Source organism: Dreissena polymorpha, chromosome 13 (genome assembly GCF_020536995.1).
Source record: "Dreissena polymorpha isolate Duluth1 chromosome 13, UMN_Dpol_1.0, whole genome shotgun sequence".
NCBI classification, from domain to species: Eukaryota; Metazoa; Mollusca; class Bivalvia; order Myida; family Dreissenidae; genus Dreissena; species Dreissena polymorpha.
In genome coordinates, this window is record NC_068367.1 from 23412239 (window position 1) to 23428259 (window position 16021).

At 37.2% G+C, this 16021-nt stretch overlaps 1 protein-coding gene across 50 annotated transcripts in view; it reads right to left on the reverse strand.

The window, feature by feature from the left end:
* Window positions 1–14017, reverse strand: part of LOC127856399 (uncharacterized) — a 32933-nt gene extending 18916 nt beyond the window's left edge. For 30 of the 50 annotated variants that reach the window (XM_052392585.1, XM_052392572.1, XM_052392559.1 and 27 more), the window contains exons 1-8: window positions 13900–14017; window positions 10956–11063; window positions 10505–10579; window positions 10027–10131; window positions 5008–5140; window positions 1412–2377; window positions 988–1189; window positions 322–543 (exon numbers count right to left, since the gene is read on the reverse strand). In XM_052392585.1, coding sequence (XP_052248545.1) covers window positions 322–543; window positions 988–1189; window positions 1412–2377; window positions 5008–5140; window positions 10027–10131; window positions 10505–10579; window positions 10956–11063 — 1811 coding nt within the window. In that variant the 5' untranslated portion in view covers window positions 13900–14017. Of the gene's footprint in view, window positions 1–79; window positions 100–301; window positions 544–745; window positions 766–967; window positions 1190–1411; window positions 2378–5007; window positions 5141–10026; window positions 10132–10504; window positions 10580–10955; window positions 11064–13899 lie in introns of all 50 variants that reach the window. The other 20 variants (XM_052392596.1, XM_052392589.1, XM_052392570.1 and 17 more) reach the window with 15 other exon arrangements.
* Window positions 14018–16021: the final 2004 nt, after the last annotated feature.

Sequence of the window (16021 nt, forward strand, 5' to 3'; positions counted from 1 at the left end):
CACTTTGTATTTTCTGGACAACAGTGGACATGGTCATCACAGCAGACTGCTTTAGGGAGTGGACAACAGCCCCATTCACCTGAGTCCAGTTTACAGCAGGTGTTTCCAGTAGGGCATTCATGGCTTTCATCACATTTCACTGCTTCCAGGGTCTTGGCTGGAGATTTCACAAACCAGTCAAGCATTTCGTTTCCACGGTTACACTTGCCAGCACTCACATCACACTTTGTGTTCTCTGGACAACAGTGGACATGGTCATCACAGCAGACTGCTTTGGGGAGTGGACAACAGCCCCATTCACCCGAGTCAAGTTTACAGCAGGTGTTTCCAGTAGGGCATTCATGGCTTTCATCACATTTCACTGCTTCCAGGGTCTTGGCTGGAGATTTCACAAACCAGTCTAGCATTTGGTTTCCACGGTTACACTTGCCTGCACTCACATCACACTTTGTGTTCTCTGGACAACAGTGGACATGGTCATCACAGCAGACTGCTTTTGGGAGTGGACAACAGCCCCATTCACCTGAGTCCAGTTTACAGCAGGTGTTTCCAGTAGGGCATTCATGGCTTTCATCACATTTCACTGCTCCCAAGGTCTTGGCTGGTGATTTCACAAACCAGTCTAGCACTTGGTTTCCACGGTTACACTTGCCTGCACTCACATCACACTTTGTATTTTCTGGACAACAGTGGACATGGTCATCACAGCAGACTGCTTTAGGGAGTGGACAACAGCCCCATTCACCTGAGTCCAGTTTACAGCAGGTGTTTCCAGTAGGGCATTCATGGCTTTCATCACATTTCACTGCTTCCAGGGTCTTGGCTGGAGATTTCACAAACCAGTCAAGCATTTCGTTTCCACGGTTACACTTGCCAGCACTCACATCACACTTTGTGTTCTCTGGACAACAGTGGACATGGTCATCACAGCAGACTGCTTTGGGGAGTGGACAACAGCCCCATTCACCCGAGTCAAGTTTACAGCAGGTGTTTCCAGTAGGGCATTCATGGCTTTCATCACATTTCACTGCTCCCAGGGTCTTGGCTGGAGATTTCACAAACCAGTCTAGCACTTGGTTTCCACGGTTACACTTGCCTGCACTCACATCACACTTTGTGTTCTCTGGACAACAGTGGACATGGTCATCACAGCAGACTGCTTTGGGGAGTGGACAACAGCCCCATTCCCCTGAGTCCAGTTTACAGCAGGTGTTTCCAGTAGGGCATTCATGGCTTTCATCACATTTCACTGCTTCCAGGGTCTTGGCAGCAGATTTCACAAACCAGTCTAGCACTTGGTTTCCACGGTTACACTTGCCTGCACTCACATCACACTTTGTGTTCTCTGGACAACAGTGGACATGGTCATCACAGCAGACTGCTTTAGGGAGTGGACAACAGCCCCATTCACCCGAGTCCAGTTTACAGCAGGTGTTTCCAGTAGGGCATTCATGGCTTGCATCACACTTCACTGCTTCCAGGGCCTTGGCTGGAGATTTCACAAACCAGTCTAGGACTTGGTTTCCACGGTTACACTTGCCTGCACTCACATCACACTTTGTGTTCTCTGGACAACAGTGTACATGGTCATCACAGCAGACTGCTTTAGGGAGTGGACAACAGCCCCATTCACCTGAGTCCAGTTTACAGCAGGTATTTCCTGTAGGGCATTCATGGCTTTCATCACATTTCACTGCTTCCAGGGTCTTGGCTGGAGATTTTACAAACCAGTCTAGCACTTGGTTTCCACGATTACACTTGCCTGCACTCACATCACACTTTGTGTTCTCTGGACAACAGTGGACATGGTCATCACAGCAGACTGCTTTTGGGAGTGGACAACAGCCCCATTCACCTGAGTCCAGTTTACAGCAGGTGTTTCCAGTAGGGCATTCATGGCTTTCATCACATTTCACTGCTTTCAGGGTCTTGGCTGAAGATTTCACAAACCAGTCTAGTATTTCATTTCCACGGTTACATTTGCCTGCACTCACATCACACTTTGTGTTCTCTGGACAACAGTGGACATGGTCATCACAGCAAACTGCTTTTGGGAGTGGACAACAGCCCCATTCACCTGAATCCAGTTTACAGCAGGTGTTTCCAGTTGGGCATTCATGGCTTGCATCACATTTCACTGCTTCCAGGGTCTTGGCTGGAGATTTCACAAACCAGTCTAGCACTTGGTTTCCACGGTTACACTTGCCTGCACTCACATCACACTTTGTGTTCTCTGGACAACAGTGGACATGGTCATCACAGCAGACTGCTTTGGGGAGTGGACAACAGCCCCATTCACCTGAGTCCAGTTTACAGCAGGTGTTTCCAGTAGGGCATTCATGGCTTTCATCACATTTCACTGCTTCTGTATCTTCCACTGAAACATTATACAAACATGAAAATATCAGAAAACCAGGTATTTGACATTTTACCGATTAAGTTTCTTTAATTATTTGTGCAATCCAATGCTTGGACTGTATGGAAGTTGTCTACACATTAAGTTTAATGGCATTGACTTGATCCAAACTAGTCCTCAAAATATGCTTCGTTTGTTCACCAATGCTAAAATTATAAATATGTAAATGAAAAATTCTATTATGCCAGCCACCTGGCAAATAAAATATCATAGCCAGAATTCAGAGATTGTGAAAAAGCAAAACATTTCTTCATTCATAAATATTAAATCTACAAGAAAAACATCAATAAACACCGAGAGCATTTAAGTCAAAGCCCGATGGCCCCAACATGATTGGCTCGAATTTTTGGTTAGCTCGAACTCTCCTCGAAGAACCAATTTTTTATTGCTATATATTCATCTAAATTTCTGTCAGATGGCTTGATTTGGCGAGGGTTGAATTATCGGATGGCTCAAACTGTTCTCACAGTCCCGGTCATAATTTTCACACATTCTTTTGTTTGTTTTGCTCGAACTCGCTTCGGGTGGCATACAGCTGTTAATCAATTAGGAGCCCTTGATTAAAGACTCACCATAAGTGCAAACATGTCATTGACTCAACCGTTAATTGATTTGAGTAAAAGATGATATTTTGTATACAATCTGGAGTTTTTTGTAGATGCTTTAGTATTATGGCTGGAAGAGCTGCATCACAATATTTAATCTGTCAACTTGATGGAATAGAAAACTTTGTATCTATACATCATGTCATAATTATTTTTTTTTAACGAGAGAAAAAATAAATACTTGTTGTGTTTTAATATTTCAGAAGTGTGCATATAATCATTATGTATGTTTTGTTTCTTAGTGCTGATTCTTTACATGTACCCGTAAATGTGCTAAGAAAAAAGGGCTGATATAATATATATTTATTTAATGATATTCGTTTGATTGCAAGCAAGTTTATATTTGATTCTTCTTAATTCAAAAGAAGAAAGTAGTACGAAGTTTAGGTAGTATGAATACACTTCATCTTGAGATGTAAATATATTGCATATTCATGTTAGTTAACATAAGTATATTAGAAATCGGTTGGCACAAATTCCTAATGGCTCAAACTTTTGTTGTTGGTCCTGACGAGTTTGAGCCATCGGGTTTCAACAGTACTTGTAACCATATTTTGCATTGGAAAAGTCATTAAGCACCTAGTATTTACATGCAATTGAATCACCTGGTTAAATGACTTTCTAGATTGTTATGATTTTCTTATCCAAAGAGAATAAATTCATTTTGTAAAGTGGAAATGCTTGATTAGTAATGACTTGTCTTTGTTTCCCATGATGCCAGGCTAAAATTGCTGATTACTTAAGAATGTTTTATTTCATAAATTTTATACTTTTTAACCTTTATTAAGAAATCAATTCAAATATGCTGGAATCAAAACGTTATTTGAATCAGGTACCCCTTTTCCACTTTCCTTTTCTTTTTTAAAATTGAAAGGTAACACACCTGCTGGGCTAGCATATTTAAAATACAAATTTTAAAGAATGTTGAACTCAAGATATTTTATGAAAATTGTATTTCTATGTTAAGTAAAGGAAATTCATTGTGCGGAAACTGTTTTTCTATCTTTAGTAACAGAGAACATGACCTTGAACCCACTAAGCTCCATAACAACCACAAGCTAAGCTAGATCTTCATGCAAGCTTGCTGTAACCAAAGTTCAAGCTTGATTATAATCTGCAAATGTATTGACCACATTTATTGACCATTCATCTTGATGAGACCAATTTTTGCCATATACTAATCTAATAACCAGGACTTTCAACTATGGTAAAACCTCATTAAAATATTTTCATGCTAGCTTGTTTTTTCTTACGTAATGGCTACACACTCTAAATAAAACAAGACTATTGCCAAGAAATACAATTTATGTCCCCTACCGGCTCCACCATTGTCAGAAATTCCACCATTGTCAGAATTTTTTTATATATTATTATTTGTTGCCATAGCAACCAGAATTTTTGACGAAGGAACAAAATGAAATTACTTGCATAATGTACATATTGTCATCTATCCATTTTTCAAGTTTCATGAAAAAATAATAAGAACTTTTAAAGTTATCGCAGGATCCAGAAAACCACCATTTTCAGCAGTATTTCTAGTCTATTTATTGAAATAGCAACCAGAATTTTTTAAGTAGGAACAAAATGAAATGATGGCATAATGTCCATATTGCCATCTATCCATGTTTCAAGTTTCATTAAAAAATATGAAGAACTTTTAAAGTCATTGCAGGATCCAGAAAACCACCATTTTCAGCTGTATTTCTCTTCTATTTGTTGCCATAGCAACCAGAATTTTTGACGTAGGAACAAAATGAACTGACGTGCATAATGTCCATATTGCCATCTATCCATGTTTCAAGTTTCATGATAAAATATAAAGAACTTTTAAAGTTATCACAGGATCCAGAAAAGTGTAACGAACAGAGCGCAAACCATAAGTCCCCTCCGGTGAAACTGGTAGGGGACAATAAGCTAAATATTGCTGCTCAGAGAGTTTGAATAACAATCCGCTAAGTGTCCCTGATAATATCAGCACATATTTACCATAGGTAAGTATGGTTGTATCTGGTTTTTCTGCCCAAAGGATGGTGGTATCGCTGTTAATGCACGCCTGGCGCTGCAGATCACACTTCAAACCCTGAGGACAGCAGTGCCTCATGTCCTGGCAGCATACCGCCTGCAGCCATTATAGAAACACCATGCAGCAATTTCTCATTAATTTTTTTTTTATAGATTTGCTCAAACTTATTTTATTGCATGATAAGGAAACAACTTACTGACCAGTTGTTTGACAGGATTCGGCTCCAAAACATTGGAGCCAGTGCAATAAAAATAAAAATATATGTATTCCATTTCTGACATAATCACAGGCAAGAGCAAAGCAGAGAATTCAATAAAACATATAAACATATTGGTTGAAGATTCCTTAAATTCGGGTTCAATTTATCATAATCAGATTAAGTTATGAAAGTGACCTCTTTGAGCTGCAACAAAGTTTTCTATGATTTGACCTTGTGACCTTGTTGGCTGCACGTGATCCAGATTCAAACTCAGCCTAGATACTTGACAGAACAACAATCTGACCAAGTTTCATGCCTAGATACTGGACAGAACAACAATCTGACCAAGTTTCATCAACTAGATACTGGACAGAACAACAATCTGACCAAGTTTCATCAAGATTGAGTCCTAAATGTTGCCTGAAAAGTTGTTTCAAGATTATTCTGCGATTTGACCTATTGACCTTATTTGTCACTTGTGATAATCCATAATCAATCTAGGTCTAGATATTATCAAGATAAACATTCTGACCATGTTTCATCAAGATTTGATAAAAAAAATTGTCTCTCATGCTATTATTAGCTATAAAATGACCATGCATGGCGCTTATTGACTAATATAGCCTGACCAAAACAGATTAACATTCGTGCTAGCTCAGGTGAGCTAAAGAAGTGACTTTCCTTTAAAAAATCAAGAGATGTGCTTGTCAGAAACACAATGCCCCCTAATGTGCCGCTTTGATTTTTTGCTTACCTTTGACCTTGACCTTTCACCACTCAAAATGTGCAGCTCCATGAGGTACACATGTATGCCAAATTTCAAGTTGCTATTATCAATATTGCAAAAGGTATGACCAAGGTTAAAGTTTTTTGAGACATAAAATGGCAGACAGACAGTCAGTCAGTCAGACGGACGGACGGACGGACGGACGGACGGACGGACGGACGGACAGACAGACAGACAGACAGACAGACACATACAATGAGAGAGAGACAGACAGACAGGCCAAAAACAATATACCCCGATCATTCGATCAAGGGGCATAAAAAGGATTCAGAGTAAATTTTGGAGGTGCACTTTTATTTTCATTGTCCTTAAGGGTTATCTTTAGTATATACAGTTATATATACAGTTATATAAAGTTACATCCTAGCAAAAGCTTGTTAGCTTTAAAGTAATAATTGTAAGGTACTCTATCCATTTAACTATCAGTTTAGTTCCATGTATGTGGAAAAATACATCAGGAAGAACGCAGATGTGTTTTAATATCATTGAAAAATGTTAATGCAAAATGGTTAGTGTCAAATTACTGTTTGTCATTTACATTAGTAAACATCCTGGGACATTGTTCAGATATTAAACTGTTTTAAGTATATAAAAGCATTTTAAGATTTTCTGATCAAAACATCCCAGTGTGAGTCGTGTTTACTTCCTTTTTGACTTTTTTCTCAAAGTGTTTTTTGCATCATGTACATGTTCATTGTAAAACTGTCACACAACTAGGAAGTTACGGCCAAATTTTGAAATAGATGTGTAAATTAAAACAAGTGATTTAAAGTCATACATTGCAGTTTGCCTACATGAAAACTAAGATTGGTTTTAAGATTAACATTCTTTTTTTTTAATTCAATTTCAAATAAGACTTCCAAGGGAAGCTAAATAACTCCTGGCAGAACATATACATACCTTGTATTATGTTTATAAGTAATTTCTACAAGCAACTCCTTAAACAATAAGCAACATTACAACAACCTCATGAAACAATATAATGTTAATATGTGCATACTTTTATATTGGTGGTATATCATGTTTAAAATTGCCAGTTGACATTTTGGGACCATTTTTAACCAAACATTTTAAAATTATTTTCCCAAATTGTTCAAATCTTAATATTCCATTGAGTTCAGTTATAACCATAATTATTTGAACGTGCAACATCTCACAATATGTGGTGTCATTGGGTATTCTTTGCATTTTTGACGAGCTGTAGTTTCTGTTTCAAATTTATTGTTTAAAAACATAAATTAAACAAGAGTTCCGCAATCGCAAAAATACCCCGCCCCCCCAAAAACAGCGCTTTGAACTAGTGTCTATAATTTCAATATATGTATCCCGGAAAAAGCAACTTTTTGGAAAAACCCACTAATCTGCTGGTACAAATTATCATGACCCATTTATAATCCTTTCAAAATCACACACCGTATAAACCGTTATTCTTTAAAGGAAGCTATCATTGGTCGATATAATGGACCAGCGTTGTTTGTACCGGGGTGATTAGTGGGTTTTTCTAAACTCGTGCTTTTCCGGGATCAGTCTATTGGGGTAATTTACTGTCCAAGCCAATGCACATGGAAAGTATCAAGCCAATCCATGTTGACGAGTTATTGATTGGAAACGATTTCACTCTAAGTGTGACAGTGACCTTTGACCTACTGACCCCAATTCCAATAGAGTTCATCTACTGTCCATGCCAATGCACATATGAAGTTTCAAACCAATGTGTCAATTCGTTGATGAGTTATTGATCGGAAATGATCTTCACACTTGGTGTGATAGTGACCTTGACCTTTGACCTAGTGACCCCAATTTCAACAGGGGTCAATTACTGTACAAGGCCAATGCACATGTGAAGTATCAAGCCAAGCGCTCAATTCTTGACAAGGTATTGATCGGAAACGATTTTCACATTTGTGATATGACCTTGTTCTTTGACCTAGTGACCCCAATTTCAATAGGGGTCATCTACTGTTAAAGGCCAATACACATGTGAAGTATCAAGCCAATCGGTCGATTCGTTGACAAGTTATTGATCAGAAACTATTTTCACACTTATTGTGATAGTGACCTTGACCTTTGACCTAGTGACCCCAATTTCCATAGGGGTCATCTACTGTCCAAGGCCAATGCACACGCCAAGTATCAAGCTGATGGTCGATTGGTTAACGAGTTATTGATGGGAAACAAACTGGTCTACCGACAGACTGAAAGACAGACCGACTGACAGACAGACATCCAGCAAAACAATATACCCCCTCTTCTTCTAAGGGGAGGGGGGTGGGCCTAAAAATTGCTTAAAGACATGATAAAGCATTTCAAAAAGAATGGCTAAGAGGTGAGAACTCAAGAGCTTGACACTTTAGATGAAGACAAATATTTTTTGCTCTTTGATTCTGATGCTTTTTGCTCAAAATTACACTTAAAATAGGATATTTAGTTTAGTTTGAACCTATTTATTTTAGCTCGATTGCATCGAAAGCTTCGGGTTTATTGAAACGCTCTCTGTTTTCTGGGCCTAGAACCAGTTATTGACTGAAAGAATTCAAATATCATTTTAAGAAGGTAACATATGATCACATATGATTATTCAAACAAGGTCAATTCTCCAAAACTTCTTTTAGAAATGTCTTACATGCTTTCTTTACAATTGATAGAATAAATGTGTCAGAGATAGCGGCCAGAATCATCGTGTCAGGAATAGCAGTTAATCATTGTGTCAGAGATAGCGGTCAAGTGTAAACTGCACATAACATTGTAAGAATTGTGTCAGAGATAGCGGTCAAGTGTACATAACATTGTTAGAATTATTGTGTCAGAGATAGCGATCAAGTGTAAAGTGCACATAACATTGTCTGTATTTGGTACAATAGTCAATAGTCATATGAATTTTTATTTGAAGTTCACATAAATCAATGTCAAATGATCATCCCTTTGTGATATCAAATGATTGTTTCCTTGTGACAAGTAGATAAACATTTGAACTTGAGTCCTTGTACAGTTTGATAATCAACCGTGAAACGGTAGCTTAGATAATTAAATTTTTCTTTACACAAAAAGGACACAAACGCCCTATCTCCATAACTGAGACATGTAGGAACTAAACTGTTATGTACAGATTGTTGAGTATTTTAAAAATTGCATCATGTTACGATGTAGCAGGTTTGAAACAAGATGAATGAGTATTAGAACAAATGATCTGACATCTCATCTTAACAGGAGGGTCCTGAAATTGATATTTGAAATTATGCTGGTATTGAAAAAAGTAATTGAAATGCAGCAGGTTAAAATTAATATTTGACATTCTGCAGGTGTTTTAATTATTATTTGAAACAATGCACATTTAAAAATTAAAATTTTCACATGAAGGTTGAAATTATTTATGACATTATGCAAGTGTTCAAATTTATGTTTGACATTATTCTTGTTTAAAAGATTATGCATATTGAAATTAGAAAATATAATTAGTAACCCCAAGGGCAGGGCCAATCTTGACCTCAGGGACATGTTTTAACAAACTTGCAATTAATATATATTTAATAATATATTTCAATAATATGTGTGGGTTTTCACAAGTGTTCATGTAATATTCTATTAATTCACAAGTGGCACATTTTTATTGAATTATATCATCACAACTTAAAAATACTAATTCCCAGTCTGGAATTGTTGATAGCAAAAGTGAGGGATGTGTGGTGGCCAATTCACACAAACACTATCAATATGTCATAAAACAACATTTTCATTACATTGACAAAAAATATGATATAATATACATATATATCACATTCAATTTTTATGTCAAAGTTATTAAAAAAATTGTTTAATACCATATCGATACTGCTTGATTATTGTTTAATTTCATGTGCTTTACAAGGGGTCATGGATGACTTGGCCATGTCCAAATACCTGTGGTTGAAAGTCATTGAAATACCAATGTAATCTCAATCAGTGACATTTGATTACGTAACTATACTCTACTTCTGAGCATGATATTAATTATCTCACATTTTCCAGGGTGCAGCAACCGAATGTTGAGAAAGATGTCTGACAGCAGGTGGCTGTGTCCGGGCACGATGTTCTGTTGTCCTGACACTGCTGCCCTCCGTTACCCTGGCAACCAAACACAGAAGCTAAAGTAGGAATTGCATTTATGATGAATTCTCATCCCATATTGTCCATAATTTTTCATCTTTCTTTACATATGGAAACTCAAATTAATTTACATTTGTAGCCTTGACAATTGGTAAAGGTCACACAACACCAAATGGATGCAAACATTTATTATTTTGTACTTGATTATACACGGTTTTCCCTCAGCATGATAAGAACTATTATAAAAGTTTATTTTCACTGTTTTCAGGTTTGTAAATAACTTATATCACATTTCATTTGCAAAATTTACATATTGGGGTGGTGTTGATATAACTAGTGGTAGTCTTTCAAAGTTTGTCAGACTTACGAGATAATGACAGTTTTTACTTACCAGATGTTTCCTTAGATTTTCTACTGAAGTAAAAAGCCGATTTGGCTCATGCTTGTAAACAGTTCTTTGTTTATCCTGGAATATATTAAAAAATTTAAGTCAATACTTAACTTTCAATCAAACACATTTTTTCAAATCAAATGAATTCTAGGTTAACTTTCCGAGTTACCCTAATGCTATGATATACCTTGTGAAAAGAACATGAAGACTAAAAAGTCTGCATTTGACTGAAATGAGCAAAAAATCCACGAAGTAAGATTAATAACTGTTAAATGTTTTGTACATTTCATAAAACAATAATCTAACAAGGTAATCATGATTTGAAATATACCATTTACTTGGTATTGTTGTAAGTTTTCATGTAGGATATTTGGAGCCCTGAAGAGATTCATAAACACAATTATTTCCCATCTACATGTACTAATAGCAGGTCCTGTTCAGATATACATACCTGGGCTATATTGAGGTCTTTGAATGACTTGAAAAACAGCTTCTGGGAAACTGCTGCTCCCAAAAGTCCCACAATGCAACTGCACAGCAGAATGTCCCTACACCCCATCTGGGAGTAGAATATTATATAAATATAGAATAATGTGATATATGGGTGGGTTGATCAAAGATATTTTATTAAAACTGTGATTAGTGAATAATTATATATTCATACATTGTTAAAGTAACTCTGCAAGAAAAAGTCAGACAAGTGTGTGGCTCAAAACCACAACAGTCAGGACAATAAGCATGGTGCTCTAATATCTACGTTAAGCAGGTGGCTATTTCTTTCTCAAACATAAACTTCAAACCTCCTATTATCTTTTAAGGCTTACTCAAGGTATCCCACTATGTTCTCTTAACAGCATGTCAGTAAACATGACAGGAATAGTCTGCCAAGTGGAGGCTCAAACACAATTGATGGAACAAACACTAGTAAGGAAATTTACCAACTTAGACAACCTGGCATCTGGTTGAAACGAATGCATGCTATTTGTTGCACTGATTTGGTCTATGGGTCATAAGACAACCTGTGTATATTTATATTTTTTTGCAGTATTAGAAATATTTTACCAAATTACACCAATATAACGTGGAAAATTATACTATGAAAAAAGAACCCTATTTTAATTATTGTATATTGTATATTCAGCTACTTTGGAGGTACATTGACTTTTGATCCTTATCAATACCATGTGAGACATTTAACTCCAAATTTTACATCTTAACGTCTAAGAAGGCAAGCTTGCAACTATGAAATTTTAAACCTTATCCTATCAATGTGTTGAGTTGTAATTTTGCTTTCATTCATAAAAATAGACTACCAGTACTGTAAGTACACCAACATACTATTATAAAATGGATATTAGCAAAATTATAGTTGATTGTACAACATCTACTAAAACAAGGGCTGTTTGTAAAACATGCATGCCCCCCATATGGGCTGTCCGTTGTACTGGCAGCCATTGTGTGAATACGACATTTGTCACTGTGACCTCGACCTTTGACCTAGTGATCTGAAAATCAATAGGGGTCATCTGCAAGTCACGATCAATGTACCTATGAAGTGTCATGATCCTAGGCAAAAGCGTTCTTGAGTTATCATCAGAAAATCATTTTACTATTTCGGGTCACCCTGACCTTGACCTTTGACCTTGTGACCTCAAAATCAATAGGGGTCATCTGCGAGTCATGCTCAATCTACCTATGAAGTTTCATGATCCTAGGCATATGCGTTCTTAAGTTATCCTCCGAAAATCATTTTACTATTTCGGGTCACCGTGACCTTGACCTTTGACCTAGTGACCTCAAAATCAATAGGGGTCATCTGAGAGTCATGATCAATCTACCTATAAAGTTTCATGATCCTAGGCATATGCGTTCTTGAATTATCATCCAAAAATCATTTTACTATTTCGGGTCACCGTGACCTTGACCTTTGACCTAGTGACCTCAAAATCAATAGGGGTCATCTGCGAGTCATGATCAATCTACCCATGAAGTTTCATGATCCTAGGCGTATGCATTCTTGAGTTATCATCCGGAAACCATTTTACTATTTCGGGTCACCCTGACCTTTGACCAAGTGACCTAAAAATCAATAGGGGTCATCTGCGAGTCATGATCAATATACCCATGAAGTTTCATGATCCTAGGCGTATGCGTTCTTGAGTTATCATCCGGAAACCATTTTACTATTTCGGGTCACCGTGACCTTGACCTTTGACCTAGTGACCTCAAAATCAATAGGGGTCATCTGCAAGTCATGATCAATGTACCTATGAAGTTTCATGATCCTAGGCCCAAGCGAGTTATCGTCTGACAACCACCTGGTGGACGGACCGACAGACAGACCGACCGACCAACTGACAGACCGACATGAGCAAAGCAATATACCCCCTCTTCTTCGAAGGGGGGCATAAAAAGTGTTCTTAGATACTATCTTTTAGATTCTAAAACTCATATTTTGTTGTTATCTTAAACCAAGAGCACCAGATTTCTTTGTTTTGTTGGTTCTTAATACAGAATCATGACCAAGGTTTTATAATAAGTATTTCATAAAATCAAATTAAATGTGAGTGTGGTTGATTTTATAGGAGTGAAAGAAAACGAAGGATATCAAACTTTTTTTACACACATAACTGGGTATGTACTATTTTTCCTGTATGTATATGACATTATCCTGCACATACAGATCAGGGTATGGACTTTTTATCCTTCATAATCAGTAAACTGAACATATAAATGACTTATACATGTAGTTCTAGCCATGGCATAGTGGATATGGTGTCCGTATTGGTGCAGGAGGTCAAAAGCATGATTGCCCACAGTGAGAGCTTTCTTTACATCTCCCTTAAAAACACTATGAATTGGTTCTACTTTGCTAAATTACATTATGCTGAAACTTGGGTAAAAAAACCTAATTGACAAAAATCACGAAAACTGTACATTTTTGTAAATATTTTTATTTCTAATACATTGAGAGGGGAAGTCATTATATGCACAAAATATATATCTTTTGAGCAAGGGAATCGGGCCGAATTAAAGCCCCAAATAAGCCCGGAAAATCCTATGATGACTGTATTGTAGTGAAGCACATCAGTACATTATTAACTACTATTAAATTTAATGACATTCATGTAAATAATTGTCATTCCTTTACCTAGTCGTAAAATCAATTTACGAGCCTGATGATTAACTCTTTTTGCGCGCTTACCTCATGTGACAGCGAGTAAACAATCAATGAACTGATCTGATATAAATCTAGTTAATCATAATGCACTCCCCACCCATAGCTTATAATGCATATTTTGAAAAAGAAACTACAACCAAGCAAATGTTTCACTTTTAAAAAGAAGATTACGTGCAGTTTAACATATTGAAATGTCATATAATAAAGAACCAACCTTGCAATTCTGATGTGCTTCGTTTGGAGAAAAAGTTGACAGTGTACAATTTGATCCGTGGAAAAAATAATCACATGACTGCCGGCTTGATCACGTGCATCACATGAACACTATTATGAGCGCTCTGATTAGTTAGACGCTTATCAAATGCCTTCAGTTTTACTTTCAGTTTCGTTTTAGTGACTAAAAATACACATTGTCTTTCGCACCATGAAATCCATCGTAACCGTCTTGCAAACAGTTGACTAAATGTATAAGCAAGAGTTTTACGGTTCTTGAGCCCAGCACATCCCCGTTGTGAGATTCATCTACGCATTAAGTACTAAGCAGATACCACTTACACAGCAGCTTTCAAGATATACACCGAACAAAATGGATTAAATTGATTATTAGCAATCGACCATTAGCACTAGCATTCTAAGGAACGTACACTTGTTGCCATTCCATAATGTTTTAAAGCTATAAAGATGCGGGAGGTGTTGTGCCATTTAACCATAATATTAATACATTATGTACGTGAAATATGTTTAAAGGTAATTTTATGAGTCAGTCATGACGGAGAAAGTTCGAGGTCACTTTAAGGGCAAACGTTTTGCCCATAATTTTCGTGTCCTCTACAAGAAAACTTGGTTGAACTATTTTTTATTCAATTACTTTAACATTATTGCACATTTTTATGAAAATCCTTTCACAGCCCTTGTCATTAAGAAGACATGCAGTAACGCCGACGCGAGGTCAAGGCCACGTGCGATGTGAAGGTCAAATGCTTAAGCTTCAATTTCCTTTAAAAGTTTGTTTGTTTCACTCAATAATTTTATTATTACCAAGCTTCGATGGATTTTCATGAAAGTTGGAATACATGCATGGCCGGATTAAGAGCTAGGCTAGCAAGGCTGCAGCCAGTTTCCCAATCTATTATCTTTCTTTATTACGCCATTTAACGAATCTTTCGGGATTGCAGTATAATCTGTGTGATTTCACCAGTTTCCCGATGTTTATCGAATTGTAACCGTTTAGTTCGCTTTGATTAACTATGCTATCTATTTTCTTTCTTTGCTGTATATAACCATTAGTTTCTCTGTTTATTATACGACTTGCCCGTATGGTCATTACAACATCAGGACACGTTTGACGACATTGAAGAGAGGGCCAAAGCGTTTGTTGCAATAAACGAATATAAGGATGCGATTTAAAAGCGTAAGAAACGGCGGAAACTATTTCGTGACGAGAGTACGACACCAGATGCGAATTCGGAGTTAAGTGCATGTGACCAATTTCGAATCCAAACATTCTACAGCATAGTTGATTGTCTCACTGTTGATCTCCGCAAGCGGTTGAGCGCACATTCTGGTCTTCACAAACTCATGACAGAGTTTTAGTCTCTCACATTGGATGATCTACGGAAATGTGCAACACATCTATTGGAATCTTATCCAGATGACACTGAATCGTCTTCTGTTGACGAATTCGTTCAGTTCAAAGCCATCTAAGAAGCGGACCAAGACCTTACCGTCCCCCACATGAGTGAACTGCTGAACTTTGATGGAGGTCAACTACAGAAACTTTTCCAAACGTTGCCATCGCTCTACAAATATACTTAACAATTCCAGTTAATAACTGTCAAGGTAGTATGTCATTTTATCATTTTTCACGCGTGAAAAAACTATCGATGGAACACCATAAGTCAGGAAAGGTTGACAGCATCGGGGCTATTGAATGTCAAGTCCTCCAAGAACTAGACGTCACACAGCTGATCAATGACCTTTGCCAGCTGAAGTGTCGTAGAAGAGACTTATAGGCTGGAATCTGTAAAATGTAACATGTATGTTAAGTTCATTTAATAAAATTGTTATACATTGTATAACTTGTTTTGCTATATATATAATGTAACTGTCAACTGGGTACAAATGCAAGTTTTCTGATCTTTGTAGTTGTAGTATCAAGTAAGAAGGGTCCAGAGGTAAGGAGGCCCCATGTAACTTGTGCAGCCTTGGGCCCCAAAACAGCTTAATCCGGCCCTGAATACATGTTTTGCTCATCGATACCATGTGCGGAAAGGTAAACCCCCTACTCAAGCTTGAAGGTCAAGTGGTTGACAATGAGTCTGTATTTTCATGTCCGG